Source organism: Nelusetta ayraudi, unplaced genomic scaffold (assembly GCF_046127955.1).
Source record: "Nelusetta ayraudi isolate G7.1 ecotype Tasmania unplaced genomic scaffold, CSIRO-AGI_Nayr_v1 ptg000045l, whole genome shotgun sequence".
NCBI classification, from domain to species: domain Eukaryota; kingdom Metazoa; phylum Chordata; class Actinopteri; order Tetraodontiformes; family Monacanthidae; genus Nelusetta; species Nelusetta ayraudi.
Genome location: NW_027466095.1, coordinates 4,112,501 through 4,132,500, shown reverse-complemented (window position 1 = coordinate 4,132,500; position 20,000 = coordinate 4,112,501). Strand labels below are relative to the sequence as shown.

The 20,000-nt window shown below is 42.7% G+C and overlaps 1 protein-coding gene and 1 long non-coding RNA gene across 3 annotated transcripts in view; both read right to left on the bottom strand.

The window, feature by feature from the left end:
• LOC142894843 (uncharacterized) overlaps window positions 1–20,000 on the bottom strand; it is a 393,438-nt gene that overhangs the window by 125,183 nt on the left and 248,255 nt on the right. The gene's annotated exons all lie outside the window — the stretch shown is intronic.
• inpp5a (inositol polyphosphate-5-phosphatase A) overlaps window positions 1–20,000 on the bottom strand; it is a 163,549-nt gene that overhangs the window by 94,632 nt on the left and 48,917 nt on the right. For both annotated transcript variants that reach the window (XM_076035658.1, XM_076035657.1), the window contains exons 3-4: window positions 12,768–12,868; window positions 12,418–12,505 (exon numbers count right to left, since the gene is read on the bottom strand). In XM_076035658.1, coding sequence (XP_075891773.1) covers window positions 12,418–12,505; window positions 12,768–12,868 — 189 coding nt within the window. The remainder of the gene's footprint in view (window positions 1–12,417; window positions 12,506–12,767; window positions 12,869–20,000) is intronic.

The following is a 20,000-nucleotide window of genomic DNA, read 5'->3' as shown; positions in this document are numbered from 1 at the left end:
TTTTTCTTTAAAGAACAGCAGTAACTTAATTGCAATGGCCACCTTGGCAGGTAAAATGCTCTGTGCTACTGGCACAGCTGCAAAAAACCAAAAGAGGGTCCTAACAAAAGCAGATTAACTCTCCAGCCATGCCAGCCTCAGAGACTTCTTCTACAAGAGAAACCATTTGCAGAAATCTGATTTGTACACCCAAACTGAATTACAGCCATATTAGATGAAAAGTGGCAGGGAGAGAACACTTGTAAGGGGAGGCAGCAAACATGGGAGGGGGCGGCAGCAAAAACAAGTGTCATAATAAAAATGCACTTAACTATAGAGTGATGTCTTGCAGCCATTGTGTGATTGGTGTGTGATTGGATTATTTTCGTCTCCTTACACTCACTTTTGAAAGCCTATTTGGAGTGACTGTTTGAGTGAAATAAATGGGGCAAATTGTTAACCTTGTATAACAGCCTGTGTGCGTGTCACCCTCGTCCAAAGTGAGGTGATGTGTAGGTGAAAGGGAAATGACATGATGCTGCTGTCGGTTGTTATTGTGACGGGCTTACAAGGCACAGGCAGTGACACACAACTCCTCCAGGGTCTGATTCACCAATTACCCCCCAATTACACCAGCCAGGGGCCGCAAAAGGGTCATACAACAGTAGTCTCATATACATGTCATCCGTCACCCTGCCATGACATGACCCAAGATTTTAAAGAATTACTCCTGCATTTTCACTCATTCCCTGTAGGGTTGAGAGGTAAGAGTCAGTTTGACTTGACAATCAGCTCCAGTCTTAAGCCCCAATCATTTATATAACCTTCATGGATGCTGCATCACTGCCATACTTCATCCACGTTAAAAAAAAACAGCACTTCTGACATAAAAAAAAAATTGAATACGAGGAAATAATCCAAGTAACGGATTTTTTTTCCCCTGACAGGCAGGCACACTGCTCAAAAAAATAACGCTTGGGTAAAAACAAATTGTGGCCCCAAAACTGAGAAACTATGCTCCCCAGGAAAAATCCCAAAATGAGTAATAGTGTTGAAATAAAGTGGAACATTCACGATGACGACATCCCAGTTAGAAGTAAGAAAAATGCAGGATGGATGCCTCCACTGTATTTGATGTCATTTCCACACACACAATGACACAAAATTATGACAAAGTGGGTTATAACAAGCACAATGATGTAAAGTTCCAACAAGGCGTTGACAGGCAGGGCAGTTACACTGAAGCACAAACTAGAGGTTGCCAACCCAGTTCAACCAATCCAGACTAGAGAGAAACTTTTCTGATGACATCAATCAGTTTTTACACACTATGAGCCGTGGAGTCATTGAGTCGCTGACTTGAAAATAATTAACAGTTGTCACCAGGGCATGAAATGATTTTGGTTTTTCACAAATTCAGTAGCAACATTGCATAGACCCCAAGCACTCTCCTCAGTGCCACCGTCCCATGAATTATTAAATACATGCCAATAGTGACAAGACAGAACACATCCTTGCTCAAAAACAAGGCCAGTCTGTGGGTATTTAATTAGCAGGGTGGGTGCTTCTATGCATGCCTGATCATGCGTGCTAAAGGACACCCAGGGGCCAGAGAGCTTGCCGTTGTATTGGTCGGCATCCAAGCTGTCTGATCCATCACGCTGCCCGTTGATTGGTGTTTGTGAAGGCAGGCCTTATTAATTATCAGCTCATTTGGAAGGGAGTTTGTGTCCAGGGTGGAGTGTGGGCCGTAGGTGGTGTGTCTCCATTGATCAATGGAAGCAATCACTCCAAGAGAAGTCCACGGAGGGCGATTAAGATCAATTTCCACTGGCACCACAGAAGTCTTGTAGGATAAGTGGAGAACATGGGATAGGGGTTTAGGAGATGAATACATTAGTGAGGCATGGTCGTTCTCCATTGCGGTGCGCTACTGGCGAGGAGGATTAGTGATTGGCTATTAGCATAGAGGGTCGCACATATTTAACTAAACAAAAGAGAAAAAAAGAACAACCTCCTCGGATTGCCCTCAATGCAACCACAAACCACAACCGAGTCTGTGGTGGCGTGTAGGCCACAGGTAAAAAAATCCTTAACATAGAATTGACAAAACAACAAATTTAGCCTCATTGATGCATCACACGAACAGGATATACTAAATTTGCATATTTACAGATGCACACAATAGAATTAGTGTTGCAGTCATGGGAATCAGAATTTAATTAAAGAGTGCCACAATATATATTTATTTTGTTTGACAAAATAGTTGAGGTCAACATCATTATGCCACAACTCATGATGAATTGAATCACTACTAACTAAATATTTTTTTAGTTGCAAGCAAAAACGGTGCTTTGTAAGTTCACAAAGATCTTGACCGTGTTTGACAACACATCTAAAACGATTCAGTCATAAATGCAAATGCTGTTGACATACTTGCAAAGAATACCTGAGCGTATTCCTGAAAAAGGGAGGTCTGGCTGGCCAGATTCCCATTTCCACTTTCCAATGCAAAAAACTACAAACTTTTGGACAAAGGTCAACACAATAACAGGCAAAACATACAATAGTGCCAGCACACAATCTATCCATTGTCTCTACCAAGCATGTCAGTGAGAGGGTATGATTGATGCTAATCCATCCACCATTACCATACAGATATTCTTTGACCTAGGCAGACTACAGTGCCATGAAAAAGTATTTGCCCTCTTCCTGATTCAAAGCAATTGTAATAATACACAGAGACAACCCAAGAAAATACAAATTACAGTTTCTAAATGACGATTTAATTCATTCATTTCAATATCCAAACCTATCTGGCCCTATGTGAAAAAGTAATTGCCCTTTGAACCTAATAACAGGTTGTGCCAACCTTGGCAGCAATAATTGAAATCAAGCGTTTGCAATAATTGCTGATGAGTCTTTCACATCGCTGTGGAGGAATTTTGGCCCACTCTTCTTTGCAGAATTGTTTCAACTACGCCATATTGGAGGGTTTTCTAGCATCAACTGCCCGTTTAAGGTCACACCACAGCATCTCAATTGGATTTAAATCCGGACTTTGACTTGGCCACTCCAAAACCTTAATTTTGTTGTTTTTGAGCCATTCAGAGGTGTATTTGCTGGTGTGTTTTGGATCGTTGTCCTGCTGCATGATCCAAGAGCGCTTGAGTTTGAGGGCACAAACTGATGGCCAGACGTTCTCCTTCAGGATTTTCTGGTAGACAGCAGAATTCATTGTTCCATCAATCACAGCAAGTTGTCCTGGTCCTGAGGCAGCAAAGCAGCCCCAAACCATCACATTGCCACCACCATGCTTCACTGTTGGCATAATGTTCTTTTTATCAAATGCTGTGCCATTTTTCCGCCAGATGTAAAGGGCCGCACACTTTCCAAAAACTTAAAATTTTGACTTGTCAGTCCACAGAATGTTTTTCCAAAAGTCTTGACGATCATCAAGATGTTTTTTGGCAAATGTGAGCCACGAGCCTACGTGTTCTTTTTTGACAGCTGTGGTTTTCGCTTAGGAACTCTCCTCCCATGGATGCCATTTTAGGTCAGTATCTTTCTTATGGTAGACTCGTGAACACTGACCTGAACTGAGGCGAGCAAGGCCTGCAGTTCTTTGGATGTTGTTCTAGGTTCTTTTGTGACCTCCTGGATGAGTCGTCATCGTCGTTGCACTCTTGGAGTAATTTTAGTTGGCCGACCACTCCTGGGAAGGTTTGCCACTGTTCCTAGTTTTCTCCATTTGTGGATAATGGGGGGGGGGAAATTACTTTTTCACATAGAGCCAGATAGGTTTGTAGTTTTTTTCCCCCTTGGTAAATAAAATCATCATTTAGAAACTGCATTTTATATTTCCTTGGGTTGTCTCTGTGTGATATTAAAATTGGTACGATGAACTCAAACCTTTGTGTGTACTAAATATGCAAAGATATTACTTTTTCACAGCACTGTACAGCTGAACTTCGAACAAAACCACCAAGGTTTTGGTGGCGGTACACCTCAAAAACAGTAATGGACTCAGTATGGTTTTAGTTATATTGCACATTGATAATGTTAATTTAGACAGTATTAGATATCAAAACAAGTTTAGCTTCATTAAATAAGATTTTGTAAATTAATATATTGTAATTGCTATAATCGTATTCTGGATGGACCATCATTTAAAATGTGATTCTCTAAAGTAAAAGTGATTCAGTGGAGGATTTAGATTTGTGTGAAACTAGAGCTATCACAATTACGCACTCAGTCTCACAACGCATTATGTGTGTTCACTAAGGCACAGCAACGCTTTCATTGACTCACTGCAAATAGATACTGCTGCATAAGTAATTGTTTGCCTGTTTTTCAAAATATCTATCAAATTCCTTATATCCTGTTATTTTATCTTTTTTACCAACTAGCTTCAGTTGTTCTGAATACACGCTAAAGGTTCTTATGGAAAACAGACTGTGAAAACTAAACAGTGATAGGTCCATATGTGTGTGCATGTTGCATGCATGCCGCTGTGCTGTGAAGTGAGTAAAGTGGATTGTTAAGGCTCTTTTCTTTCCCACTTGGACATCGAGACTGTGTGAGCTCCTGAGGGCTCTCAATAGAGAGAGGGATTATGGAAATCAAAACTGGGAGATTAGCTAATGGGAATGTAATGGCTGCTGAGTGCCTGGGTCAGCTGGGCCATGCAGATGAGGTAACTCCAGACACTAGCAGGGGAAAGAATCGATATGTATGTATGAGGGCTACTTATATCTATATAGCTACACAGCGCAGCCACTCACAAGCACAGACTCAGGGCTACGAGCCAACACACAGGAGTGGGCTTTCAGCAAAGGGCTCAAATGTAGGAGCCAGTGATATCGCCAGCTCCAGGCTCGGCCGCTCTTGCTGATGTCAACAAGACAGCATGTGATCACCGTTTGGCTTTCGATTTCAAAAGACACTGACAAGTATGCAGATGCTGGGCCAGCTCCACTCCCTCCTCTCCCTCGAAAAACCGGGGGAAAAAAAAACAAAACTAAAAAAACAACCTGCCCTTGCAGACAATCGATAAGCACTGAGATCAGCAAGGCCACGCGTCACAACGGCAGCATTTACACAACAATAAGTTTTTTTTTTTCTTAGTGACCCCGGGCAATCCAACTTCCCCCACTGAGAATGTGCAGATATTAACCTTCTCCAAACGTACGAGGGGAAGCGGATGCCATAAAACGCAATTGACTGGGACACGCGGTGGCCTTCATCATCAAACTAAATGTAGCAACCACTTTCTTGTACTGTATATCAGAATACCAATTTTGAGAGTGTCAGAGAAAATTTCAATTTCAGGTGGGAGCGGTGTGGACTCCTGCCTCGCGCGCCTGGCCTCTTCCCTTCTCATTTTCATTCTTGCCCACTCGGTTGCAGCGATTCATCAGGACCCGAGCAGAGGACACCTTACACACACCCACTCACAAATGCACAGAGCAGGCAATAAAATTAACCTTGTGGCAATTGTTTTCACACCCGTTTGATGGCCCCGTGTCAGCTCATCTGTTACGGCCAGAGAGGGATAAAAAAGTCAAGCTGGGATGTGTAAAAAATGATAACTCGCAGGGGTTGGGTGGGAGGGGGGGGGCCGAGCTGGGGCCAGGCTAATGTCACATTATGGAGTGTAATCCGGATCGATCGGCGTTCGGGAGGCGCTGGGTAAGGATGCGAAGCTTGTTGATTTGTGTCGAGAAACAAACAATAAGACGCGTCCGGTATGTTCACAGTCAGACGGCTGAGATGTTTTCATCATTTAACGGCGCTACCGCCATCTCATGACCCGGCCCTTTCACTGTGCAGGGGGGAGGGACAGGGCGGAGAAGGGGCGAGGTGAGGAGGGGTGATGTGGGGTGGGGGTGAAATCCTTCAGAGGGTGTTTATTTGCTCTCAACATCTCCCGGACGATCAATATTTTTAATTTGGGTCCGAGTTATTATTTTTCACATCACCGCGCTGGGGAGCAGAGTAAAGTGGCTCATATTTTAGCCCTAAAAAGATCGATATGACAGGCTCACCTTCACTATGCCCCCCTCTGACGGCTCGGGTGGGTGGGTGGGGTGAGGGTGGGGGGCATAGGCCGCCGTCCCTCATAATGGACGGCGGGTGAGGTACCCCCCGGCTCGCCTCATGCTGGAATCACATCATTATCTGTGGATGGACCCCCCTCCTCCCATATCCCACCACAACCAACATCCCAGCCTTGGGACCTGCTATTCGACCACAACAGATTTACTCCAACGCCAGGACACGCACGCATGCGCATGCACACACACACACACACACACACAAACACACACACACACACACTTTATCAGAGCATTGTTTATGCAAATTGTGTGCGAGCAACTGACAAAGAAAAGCCTTAGAAACAAATCTAGAATCGACGTACTCTTACATTAAAAAAATAAGCTTATCTGTAAACGCAAAAAAGGAGTAGGCTGAAGGCAAGGCTTGTTTTTGCTTATTCTGTACAATCCATTAGATCACCTGGAATATCCAGAGAATAGTTAAGGACAAAAAAAAAAAAAAAAAAAAATGCTCATGTCATTCGTTCCCCTGAAAGGTGCCAGTCACTGTAACAAATGTGTCCGTCCCTCCGCCTCTTAACGCAATCAATTAATTATATCAACATTTTCAGTCAAAATATCTACCACTCTCTTGGCCCCATAACTTAGGCGTGATGGCAGTTTCATTGATTGTCACTCAAGTCGTGTGCCGCCGAGTGTGTGCGCGCGCGCGTGAGGCGTGCACTTGCGACGCTGTTTATACAGCTGTGTCGCCCCCTTAAACGTGGTGTGTGTGTACTTTATGTCTGCCCTCCGGGTGTATGAGTGATGGTGGTGGTGAGTGATGGCCTCCAGCCGTTATTACCGCTGTGACATCTACTTCGTTCAAGTGGCCTCGGCCGGCGCCGTGCTCCTCGCCATATTGAAATAAAAGCTCTCTTGGATTTAGTTAGCAATATTTTAAAGCTGCTTATATGCCTGCTGTGGTCGTTTTAAACAGCGGGTAGGGGAGGGGCCCCCGCTGCTCCCCGCTAGTTAACCTTTATGTGTAAAACCAACAGACTGTACACAAGCACCCCTCCACTATGACCCTACGTTCTCAAAGATTTGCACATGCAGGGGGAGCTTTGGCTTTGTCGTAAAAAAAAAATAATATAAATAATAAAAAATAAAATGGAATGGGGTTGGCTGTATAAATTGCATTTTTCGCACAAATAAAACGGTGATAAATGATGCGAGCGACTTGCCGTAAACTCGGCAAGAGTGAGGTGCTATCAGTGCGGAGGGACGCTAAGTGTTCATAAATTCCTGTCTGAGCAGAACGGAGTTGGTGCAGATGATTGCATTACAGCGCACTGCTTGGAGCAGAATGGAGCGGAGTGCGGCTGGATGATTATATAGACTGAAAAGAATCTAAACTATCATATTCCACATATTCACATTTCCTCATCATTTTAATAATTGAACGTTATGTGTGTGTGTGTGTGTGTGTGTGTGTGTACATATATAGTATGTTTTATGTGAATATCCCAGGATCATTATATCATTATATGACTTATGATCTTTGTGACAGAAAAACATTACATAGTCGATGAATTCAATTAGATTTGATGTGAGTGTACAATCAGTAAAGTAATTGTGTCTTGTGACTTGTAACATAAAACAAAACTGGTTTTGCGATGATCATGCACCTATACCGTAACTGAATGAGTTAGCTTCAAAGCATACAAATCAATTTGAGCAAGTCAGTTAGATCCTGTTTACTCATAGGCCTGCATCTACAAGTAAATAAAAATGTTTGTCTTGTTAATATTCGTTATTATTATTTATCAGTTTTATTTGCCTTCTTCCACATAAGATTATGGCTCATTGCTGTCAAACTTCACACCTGGGTATAAATCCTGCTATCTTATTCAGCGGTTTTCCTTGAAAATGTATAAATTCTAAGAGACAGACTCTATTATGAGCATGGTAGATTGTGAACCTACAGCTTTAGAGTTTAGGATACCCACACAAACACTATGCCCGACTCTAAAGCTTGTTCCAAGCGTCCTATTTTTTCTTTTCTTTTCATACAGGATAGAGGGCAACATTGGCATGCTCTAAAGTATTAGAGCCCGAGTTATCATCCGTGCCTGTTTTCCTTCCTGTCCTGCAGATTGCGGACATAAGACGTGCCATTAATTCGCCATCAAAATGTCCTTGAACAACTGAGGAGAGCGGCGTGTCACTCGGCAGATGTGGATCGCTTGATTAAACTGCATGTATGTGTTTTGCTAAGCTCTATCTGTGTGTGTGTGTGTGTGTGTGTGTGTGTGAGAGACGCAAGTGTCCATGCGAGTGTGTGTGTGTCAGGATTGTGGTTACATTAACGCACATCACTGCAGATGACATGGGCTGCAGCTTCAGGGCCCGGGCCCACGATAAATATTAATGGCCAAGAACAAGTGGATTGGGAGTTATCAGGGCGGGTATTCCTAATTGACATTTTACCTGCTGTATACCTTAACAGCGCTGTAAAACACCGGGTTGGGGAATCCACTGGAGGGTGGAAGTGTCAGTCAAACCCCCCCCAATCCCCCCCCCACAACCACCACCTTGTGTCGCTCGCTGCCCTCCCCTGGGAACAGAGGAGGAGCCAGACGCTGCTTTGTTCAGACTCGCCGTCACAGTGGTGTGACATGGAGCTCGCGTGCGCCAGGTGATACATCACGGCTCTGTGCTGAGGAATTATGATGAGCAAATTGTGGGCCAACCGACTCGGATGCAGCCTTCAAAATACATTTCAAATTGCGTGTTCTAATTTACCTAAGGCCACCTTAAACAGACCTTTTCGATTAATAAATATTTATTTTAAATAAACGCTTAAAGTTTTTTTAGTAGTACTATACCGTGCTTTAGTAATCATTTTTTATAGGCTGAATATTTGAAATACAAGAAATGTGTGTGTGTGTATATATATACATATATACACACACATACATTTGTTTTTCATTTTATATATTTTTAACAAAAATGTAAGGTTTTAAATGGCCATTTTTCTTCTATTAGCAATGGCTGAATGATTTAATTCTCTTAATAATAACCTTTTATCAAAGAAGTGTTAACAGGTGAAAGTAATCTATACACATAGAATGAAAACTGTTATTTCAGTTAAACTTGATTTATTTGCCGGCTTTTGTTTGCTGGTGAACAAAAAAATACAAATCTGAAGAAAACGTCATTCACACAGTCCCACCTTATTAATCTACAGCATCTTTAAAGATCATGTAGAAATAAATATCACACCACTACTCACATCCAAGAATATGAAAGTACTATAATATTAGAACATCATTTTAATTATTATAATATTAATTATATTTTCCTTTATTACTTAGAGAAAACTCTTCTAGCAAATAATAAAATAGCAATAATAGTAAATAATGTCACTGCAGACGCTTTACATCTCTTTCAGTGACAGAACTAAAATCCTCTTCGGTGGACACGCGCAAACTGTCAATGGCCCTTTATGTTAGACCTCATTCAAAATATTCACTCGTCTAAACAGGGCACAAAAAAAAAAAAAAAAAATTAAAAAAAAAGCACACGCATGTACATTAACTGGATGAAAACACACACCAGAAGACACAACTGTGCAAAGGGGGAAAGCTCTGGAGCCAAAAATGCCTCTGACTTATATGGCCTGAGCATTGACAGACGCGGCAGACAACAAACAATCACCAACTCCGCCCGGAGAACGACGGGGACAAAAGAAAGAGAAAGAGGGGGAAAAGATCGAAGAGGCTGAAAACAAATATGAGTGACGTCATCGACGTCAAATGGCAAGCCCTGTGTGAGACCGACTGAAGAGTCTATCCATATTTACTGTTGCCAACATTTCAATATCAACATCATCGAAAGCACATCCGATGTTTCCCTTCTGCCGCAGCTGACTCACAGAGGAAAAAAGCACAAACTGAAGGCTCTGTTTAAGCACGGCAAAAATACAACACAAAGGTTAATCTATAAACAAACAGCGTTAAATAAACAGCTCATAACGCGTGGGATATTAGCCATGCTCATATGAAATGGCAGACAATTATATCTTCAAAAGGCCAGTGTTTGTAATATTTTTTTGAAAAGAGCAAATGTGACTCGGCCGCTGCTGTGATTTATGAGCGGCTGCGGTGGTGCAGCGTAGCGTGGTAATAACATCGAGAAAACAGCGACGGGGACCGAGGCTACGAGAAAAACTGAGACCAATCGTCCAAATCACCATCAATGATCAGTTTCTCAACACGAATGCAATCCCAGGAATGCAGGGATGCTCCCGAGACATACCTGTGGTCTTGCAAATGAGGCATTGCGCGTAAAACTGCCGTGAAAACCTTGACTTATTATGAAGCCCAGCAGTGACAAACTGCGAGCACCTGGCCCCACCAAGAGGCCACAAGCCAGAAAAAGCATTTCACACTCATTATACAGGTCTGACTGGATGGAGCTCGGCTTTTATTCCTAATGACTTTTAAAGTGCAAAGGTACAGTTGACATAAGGTGGCATAAAATAAAATACAAACTTTAAAAAGCAAGTAGCAATAATTGATAATAATAATAATAATAATAATAATAATAAGCAACAATGATATGTTATACTATGTCATGTTGTTTTTGTCCCAGTTGTTGAGAAAAAAAGATTCTTAAGTCTTTAAAATGGGAGAAATTTTGCATTTTAATTACTTTATCGTGTCATTTGGTACAAATATGTGGACATATTCTTCACCAGCATGCACAATATTTCTTATTTCTGAGTGAGTGCACCAATTTTAACAAGTCTATTTTGACTTTGTTTTTTTTTATTTACGTGTGTCTGTGTAAACTTTGAATGTTTTGTGTTTTTTGCCCCTGTTGGAACAAACAGCTTGCATAAAGGGCACATCATCATACATTATACACATTGACTAACTAACTAATCCTTTTTTCCCCCTAAAAGGAGAATAAACATAAACTACATCTGCTGAGCCAAAAATGTAACTTTTTAGTGTATGTTTTTGAGTACAAGTATTTATTTATAATTGAGGACTATTTTGAATAGGTGGAGGGCCCTGAGAAGTTGTCCAAAAAGAAAAGGTGTTACTGATGCCAAGTCCTTCGGTTTGTACAGATGTAGAGACCTTGTACAGCCCGAGGTCTGCAAACATTTATATGACTCTGTTGCCATCTGCTGGCCAAATGTCACTACTACATACACAGTGGTTAGGACACAATTTAATGTAGAGTCACGTTACTGGGAGAAAAAAAAGCTTCCCCACACTAAATTAATCGTTTTCCCATCATTTTCTTTTCTTATTTCATTAATAAATTTAATATGAAATGTAGAGTCATACCTAATAAAGCGACTAGCAAAACATGATGGGTCAACACTGGACATGCTTTGCGTTCCAGAGATGGTATTCAACATAACTTGGCAGCTATTTGAGATACTGTTGCCTTTCTATGGTCTTCCTTTTCCTTTTGGTGACGTCTCTCTGTAGAGCTTTACCTATCTATACACATGAGTAAACCCTTGTTAACACAGTTACTTGATTAGCCAGACTGTGTTAACAATTAAGAAATATGTTGAAAAAAGTGTCTGACTTTAAGTTCATCTTTAAACTACAAGCCTGGTGCATGTGATCACCACGATGACGATGACACAGGGTCCTAGGTGTCTCCTTACTTACATACTTGAATGTCAAAACTTTGGAGCAAAATATTAATCAACAGAAGTGGCTACTGCTGGTAGGGATGTGTTCACTTTTGCAGTTTATGCTCCTTCAGGCATGAGAAAGAATGATTCAAAGTCTGAAATGAAATGTGAGGTGGCTCTGCTTGAGATTTACAGAGACTTTTTCTATTTTCATCAAAACCAATTAAAAATAAAATCAAATAAAAAGTCCACCATTCATCGCAGGCTGTACACTTCAGTAAATCCCAAAGATGATCTGGATTCCAAGATTTAAAACACTAAACTGAAGTTAACTTAACTTAAATTTATAAAAAAGCATCAGGGTCATTATTTTTCAAATCTTGTCAAGAAGTTGCTGTTCTAAACTCATAGATTCTTCCTCTGCATCAACTTAAAGTCTTTGACTCTTTGAAACAAAAGAGCTAAAATGCTTCAACACCAGTCTTACACCAACAAAGTGCAGTCTGAGACTGAGCAAGTACAAGTGTGAGTGCAAGCAGGGCAGAGCAGAGATGCTTCACTGGTGCATGAGCGATCGTCCTCACTTGGGCTGTTTACACAGGTTTGATATAAAACCGTGCTTGCCTTTCACAATGCTTTCCCTACTTTATGCACCTCGGTCTGATGGATCGCTCACTTGCGATCGAAAGACCGAGACAAAGTAATCAAACGTGGGACTTCCCCGGTGCTTACTGTGAAGTGCTCCTGGGATTTGTAGTTCTCATCGAGGTAAACGCGGGCTCTGTTGTACTCCTTCATGGCGTCGCTGGACAACAGCTCACTGACAAACAAGTACAAAAACACAGTTACATGATGAAATTCTGAGACCTCTTCCAAGTCCCCTGAACAATTCAGATTTTATTCTTATCGCGACCACAAATATGCACTGCAGAACAAAAAAAGAAAAAAAAAAAAACATTTAGCCGATACACAGCAACATTGCAGCCAGAGGGGGGAGCACTCCTTTTAGGTAAGTGCTCCATCTGTTCCCATCTCAACTCCCAAATCAAAACAATGACCCCATCGAAGAGCCTGTTACTCACTTGACCAAGGTGTCCACATGTGACATGGATGCCTCATAGTTCTTCCCGCCCACTTCTTGACAGTGCACTGCCAAGAAGTGAGGCTTGTGCGCGTGCACTGTCTGCAATGCAAGGAGAGAGAAAAAAACAGAGAGAGAAAGAGAGAGACAGAGACAGAGACAGAGAGATATTAGAGAACGGTGACACATCCTGTGACACATCCTGTCAATATGGTGGCCCATTCACCCAGCGAGGCCCATTCATTGAATTCTTTTAAAACGACTAAAAGATCGTAACTGTAAAATCTACAATAAAAAAATTTGCGTTTCAGGTCACAGTCGTCTTGTCAGCCATTTAAAAGGTGTTTATTTTTGTAATGCCGTCTATGGGGAAAAATGCTTTTTGGGCCAATTGGCTTTATTTGGCTGTTGTACCTCAAGTGGCCATTGGCAAAAAAAACAAAAAACAAAACAAAACAGAAAAAAATTGGTACGCCGCCATGTGGCCAGTCTGGTATCCAGTTATAATACATCCATGGAGAGTCTGGGGTAGAGGGTGAGGGGTGGCATTAGCAGTAAACAAACCTGAAGATGAATTATTCAGCCAAATTGAGCGTATGAGCGGTAACACCCAGACCACTGCAACTCTTACAGAGTGTATGACATGCTACTGTGTTTGCACAAGACTGAAAATCATTGCTTAATGCAGGCGCGGGCCACTTAGCGAGCGTGTTTCCTAACAAACCCCAATTCCACCGCCCCCCCCAGCTGGCTTGAGGGACACTTCAGGAACAATCCTTGGGGGTGAAAGCAATATAAATGGTACAAATCTGCAGTCGCGGACCTTTCCGCTGCTTCCAGCCCCCTTGGTGTGGTGTTTGTGAGTTCCCACCAGCAAAGGTGTTCAGAGTGGCTGACCTCTAATGGATAATCGAGAACTCACAAGCACTCACAAGGTTGGGTCTAAGCATAGCAAGGAGGAGGGACATACATCAGAATGGCAGTGGAGTGGGACATCGTGGAAATGGTCCCAGGCGCCCCCTGAGCGGGGCCTGTGATACTTCACCCAGCACCCCACCGTAGCATAACAGCGTGCTTACTCCCGGCCCCATCAAATAAAAGTAATGTATGGCAATAACACTATGGATTTTCCATCAACCTATGGCTTGTCATTTAGCCTCGATGACCCCCAACAGCGAGGAGGGGTAGATATAGAAAAAAAAAACCTTTCAGTGGCTCAAACTTGAAAAGATTAGTGGACCTTTCAACTCGCTGCGGGAAAAGGTCGCAACTAATACCAGACTGTATGTGAACATACAGGATATGTGTGTGTGTGTGTGTGTGTGTGAGAGAGAGAGAGAGAGAGAGAGAGAGAGAGAGAGAGAGAGAGAGAGACAGAGAGAGAGAGAGACAACGTGCACACACGTGTGCAAGTTGACACGCAAGTGACTGCATTCTATTTGTCTTTCCACGGTATAAATTTGCCTCTGCGTCTGCAAACAGACAGTCGGCAGCTGCTGATTTCATTACCGGACTTACTCGTGAATCGTTTTACACAAACAGTGAGGCTGCTGACCCGGCTTCGCTTCGGCTCTAAGCATCGGTGACAATTAAACCTGGCGCTGTGAACGAGGCCGATCTGCCATTGAGTGTCGCTAGGTTGAGCCACGATCAAAACATCAACTTATCTCTAAAAGGAAATCTGGGATTTTTTTTTTCTTTCTTACAGCGAGACACAGTTGCAGCAGTGACCCACCTGTGTCGGACAGTGACAGCTGCTCCGCAAGCAGGCGCCAAAGAGGAGTAAGTTACAATAGTCAATACGGGACGTGACAAGGCTGTGGACCAGGATTGTAGGTAAAAAAAAAAAAGGTGGTGTTGTCCCGGGTGTCCCAATTCCATCGCAAGCCGATCGGTGCCGATCGGAGCCTATTATCACCCGGGTCGCATGCCGGGTTGTTAGACCCGTTTTGTCGCGCAACAGCGCGGCTCGGTGGGCAGATTACACCGCCACCAAATGCTGATCCGTTGCGGGACATCACCACGTTTTTTGGCCAGTGGAATTGGGGTTTATGCGTGGCGTCGTCTTCGTGTCTGCGCTGAGCAGAGGGTGGAGGGGTGGGAGTTACACACACAGACGATACACAAAGGCGATAGGAGGGACGGAGACTCATGACGAGAGAGAGAAAGAGCAGGGGCCACAATGCAAATGGACTGAAAAGGTAAAATAAACATGAAAATGAGTGGCAACAGGAAACGCAGCAAAATCTCGACACATTTTAATTACTTTGACGAAACTGCAGGCTTCAATTTACCGACGCCTTACACATGTGATGGCACGGAGATCTTCTCCAAAACTGGGATAATTACACAGAGAAGAAACAGGATCAGCCCCTCAAAGCTCTGAGGCACTTGGTTTTTCTCAATGTCAAGGACAAAACTGTTATCTGAATGCTGATTTTTCTTTTCTTTTTGTTTTACACATTTTAATTTATATTTTGTTGTGTGAGTTTCCATAAGCTTAGGTTATTTGACTTTAAATTTGTTTAGTAGTAAAAAACTAAAGTTTACAATTATTAATAGTTATTTAAGTTCATTTGTAAATAGTTTAATTTAATTTAATTTAATTTAATTTAATTTAATTTGTTTTTTGCACTTTCTATCTTAGTTTTTATCACTCTGTAGAGTGTATAAATAAAGGTGTGTTTATATTATAAACATTGGATATAGTCCATGTTTTCTTTTTTTACATTAGTAATTCATATTACGCATAATCTTTTATTACTGTTGGTAATAAATTATTTTAGGCACCAAAAAAATTTGAAGAGCCGTTTGGGAGCCGAAAGAGCCGGCTCTTTTTAGTGAGCCGAGCCAAAAGAGCCGGTTCTCTAAAAAGAGCCGGAATGCCCATCACTTACATCTGACACATCTTATAAGCTGCTATGCAGAAAAACAGTAACAAAGAGAATACAGCAACTTTATGATGATGAAAAGGAGGATAAAAAGGATTTAGTAAAGAAAACTGAAAGTGTTGCCCTGACAGGGGACTACTGGACATCAGCGAGCAACAAAATTTCCTGACGTCAAGCGGCGTCTTCATTCATTTGCCTTGACCGTCCAGAAGACAACCACTAGACACTTCGCTGAAAACGTGGCATACGATTTTGAGTCTGTGGCAGAAGCCTGGGAGGTCACACAAAAAGTCACCACAATGGGAATAGACAGTGCCCACACCATGACTGACTGACCGTTGCAGAGGACCATCACAGTGTGCCTTGCTGACAGTGGTTTCACAAGCACGTTGGCAAGATGTGGCAAGATAGTGGGGCACTTCAAACGCAGCCCCTCAAACATGGAGGAACAGCACAGAGAGCAAACAGAACAAGAACAACACTGATTCAGGATGTTTCCACAAGGTGGAATTCAAAACTGACAGTTTATGATCTCTTGTCGGCCGAAGAACAAAGAGGCTGTGAAGGCTACTTGAGACAAACAGAAGCACAGGCTCACCATGTTGACGGCTGGAGACCCTCTTCGAACCATGCAAGTAAACACCGACCAACTGTTGTTGTTTTTCTTTTGCTGATCCCTTGAAAAACGTAAATTGGTTTTCCAAATTTTATTGTACTGAATATCAATATCTAAAACTATAGCATAAAGTTGCTAGCTACTGTTTTTGGACTGTAGCGTGTATGGAGGAGTCAAAAGCAGCTGTATCTTGCAGGATTTTAACAGGGACTTTCTCCTCACTCCCCACAAGAGACACAAAGCCATCGGAAACGAAAGGTAAGAAAGGTTTCAACCTATTGGGAAGCACATCCCACTGTGCCTTTCCATTCCTGCCATCAACCACAGACACGGTTGGCATTGGTACTGCTACACAGGCGCCTTTCCCCGGCACTGTAGGGTCTTTAGATTTTGCTTTCAGCGCGTAGCAATCTACTTTCCAATGCCCTCGTTTGTGGCAGAGGTTACAGATTTTATCAGGTTTGTTACCATTAGCTTTACCTCCCATTTTAAAATTAGGCATAGCATAAGTGTTTGTAGACATTGCGTCATCTTCGTGCACAGCACTCCAAACCCCACCATCCCCAAATCGGCGTTGGTGCGTCAACACGTACGTGCGTTGGTGCGTCTGCCAGAGCAGCTGCTTCCATGGCCATTTTCACTTTCTGTTCAGCTATGTAGGTTGCGATACCTTCGGGTATGGCATTCTTGAATTGCTCCAAAACAATTAAATCCGACAAGTCATTGAAACTATGTACATTTAATGAGCTGCACGGGCGCGTAAAATGTGCAATCATGTCCCTAGCAAACTCCAAATGAGTCTGCTTGTCGGCTTTTCTCCACGTTCGAAAACTCTGTCGGTACGCCTCAGGACCCAGCTCATAAACTTTGAGAACCGTGGGCTTAACCGACTCGTAGCATTGGCTCTTGATAAAAGACAGCGCCGAGTACACTTCTTGCGCCCTGCCAGTCAAAGCGCATTATAACATTAACATACGCGTGATCTCTGGCCATCTACTCGCATCAGCAACACGCTCACATAAGGAGAAAAAAAGACTCCGGATCGCGCTCACTGAATTTGGGCAACAATCACAAATGACCTGAAACATCGAAACTTTCTTCACCACGACTTGGAACTGGTGAAGCAACTTCAAGCCCCACAGAACAGTCCAATGTGAGCGTTCTATCCTTAATCAGCTCCAATCCGTGCTGCTCCAAGGCTATTTTTGCCTGCTCCATCTCAAAACGTAATTTCTCCACTTGCAATTGTTTGTCAATCTCAGCTTTTTGCATAACTTACTTGTGTTTTAATTGCAGAATTAACATTTCCTTTTGCTGTTCGAACGTTAACTTCATAGACGCACATGTCGATGGATTTGTACCAGCCGCATCAACAGTACATGGAAGAGAAATTATTTCTGCACCCTCTTCTAACACCTTCCTCGTAATCAAATCAGCTTTCAGCACACTTTTCACAGTATCTTTTAAACGTTTATCACAAATCTCAATCTCAAAATGTTCCGCAATTTTCACTAACTGCTCTTTTGTATACCCATCCAATTATTTCTCCGAAGGTTGTTTCAGGAATGTGTCAACTCCAGCCATGGCATACAAAATATAAAAGTCCTCACAACGTTAAAGCAAAAATAAGTCAGGCGAACACAAGGCTAGTCTTGCCTTCAAACAGAACACACTCCCCTCTAAGGGCGTGTTTACAGTGCCTCGCCTCACCACGGTACGGTATTACGGTGTTTGCAATGGCCGATACACGGTTGTAGGGGGCGCCATTATAGTACCTCTATCGTTGAGGGGCCAAGCAAGTCGAAGTAAGTTTAGTGGTGACGTAGCGATGAGCAGGGCACTGATTGGCTACAGTGTCCTCGTCGATGTCCCCTGTCGGAGCGAACATCGACGCCAACTCCTTCTTTGCAGGGCTCCGTGTCAGGTACATTTGACCGTGAATACAAGTAGCTACTATTGGTGTTGTACGAATACATTTATATATGTATACATTTTTTGAAAGCAGCTATTTCAGTACGTTTTTTTTGTCTTTTGGGGAGGGGCAGGCGAACCGGGCGCGCCCTCGACGTCGAGGGTGTGTTCAACCATATTCGCGAAAACAACGAGCGGCAAATGGCGCAGCGCTCGGAACAAATCGAGTTGCTCCTGCGTGAGGCACGGCAAGCTAGGGAATCCGAGGAGGCCTTGAGGCGAGAGGAAATAACAATTAGTCAAGAGGACATGTCTCTTTGCTGCGAGGAAGCCTCGGACACTGCGGCATTTAACAACGCCTTCCTTGGCTTGCTAGGGCAGCTCAATACAGGCTATTTCAAATAGGTAGGAGGCTCTATTTTGGGCGTGTTTACAGTCTGTTTTTCTATTGTTCTTTAATAAATGCTATTTTCCCATTATATCTGTTTCGTGTTTACTTTTGATGAAAATATAAAGGTTGAACTACACATTTGCTCTCCTCGAAAACAAAACATTAAATTATAAATGTTTCCTGCATAAATGATCAACTGTGACTTCGGTGAGGAAAACTGTTCTTTCTTTAACAGAAAAGCAACCACAGACCGAGAAGCAGGTATGAAACAACCTCTACTGTCCATTGCTGCGCTGTTTTGTGTCGCACAGAAATGATGCTGACGAAAACATTGTCCCGCTTTACCGCATCGATTCCGCCCACGATCTCGTGATCACAAAGGCAATGAAAACACAATCGTACCGAGGCGTACCGTATCATGGCGAGGCGAGGCGAGGCACGGTAAACACGCCCTAACTAAGCTGCCTAACCAAAACTACACTGCAACACGAGTAAAAAAAAAAAAAAAAAAAAAAAACAGTGAAGCAACACTGCTACAACCTATCAGGTAAATGTGCGTCCGATACATTAAAACAGTGGATACCAACCGACACTCATCTTACCTTGAAAACGCTGCAACAGACCATCCACCGCGTATCCCGAGAGAAAAATATTCAAATTTTCCCACCCTAACGTCGTTGCTTTGCACTGTCATGCTGACATCATCGGCACAAAGCCCATTCTCAGCGTTACTATAACCAAAACTTATGCATGCTTCGCAAATGGACGAGCCCCCATATGTCACGACTCGACTCTCAAAAAGCCATGACAAGAGGGAACAAGACTGAACAAGAAATGTTGATTTATTCAAATAAATCACTAAAAAATTAACTCAATGGGATGTGTACCATACCTTTGTCAGTGTGCCTGCTGCTGGGTTGCAAATGTTAGTGTAATGTATGCGAATGTTGAAGAGTGTGAACTGAAAATACACCGGCCTAAGCCAAAATGAAATAGATTAACAGAAGCATATGGAGGAGCAGGTCTGTCAGATGCTGGAGAGAGAGCAGCTGGGTGATGACTGCAGGCTTTATAGGTCTTGGGGAGACTGTGCATCCATACTCATGGTAAAGAACAAAAGCAGGACTGGAAAGTTCATTGAAAGGCTTCTAGTTCCTACTTCCTGGATCGATATGAGCTGCACTGTGATGGCCAAAACATGTTTTCAATTCAAATTGCCTGTGGTATTCCTCCATTTCAGAGAGGTTTGATGCAAAACACTGAACATCCTTCTACAGCAGCACTGTCAAATTACACTTAAATGACCCTGCTTTGCTTACATGAAAATGATTGGGATTTCCTGAAGGCCTGTAAGATTTGATTGGTCAGCTCATCATAAAAGAATTGGCAAAATATATACTTGGCACATGTTGGCACAACATGTTA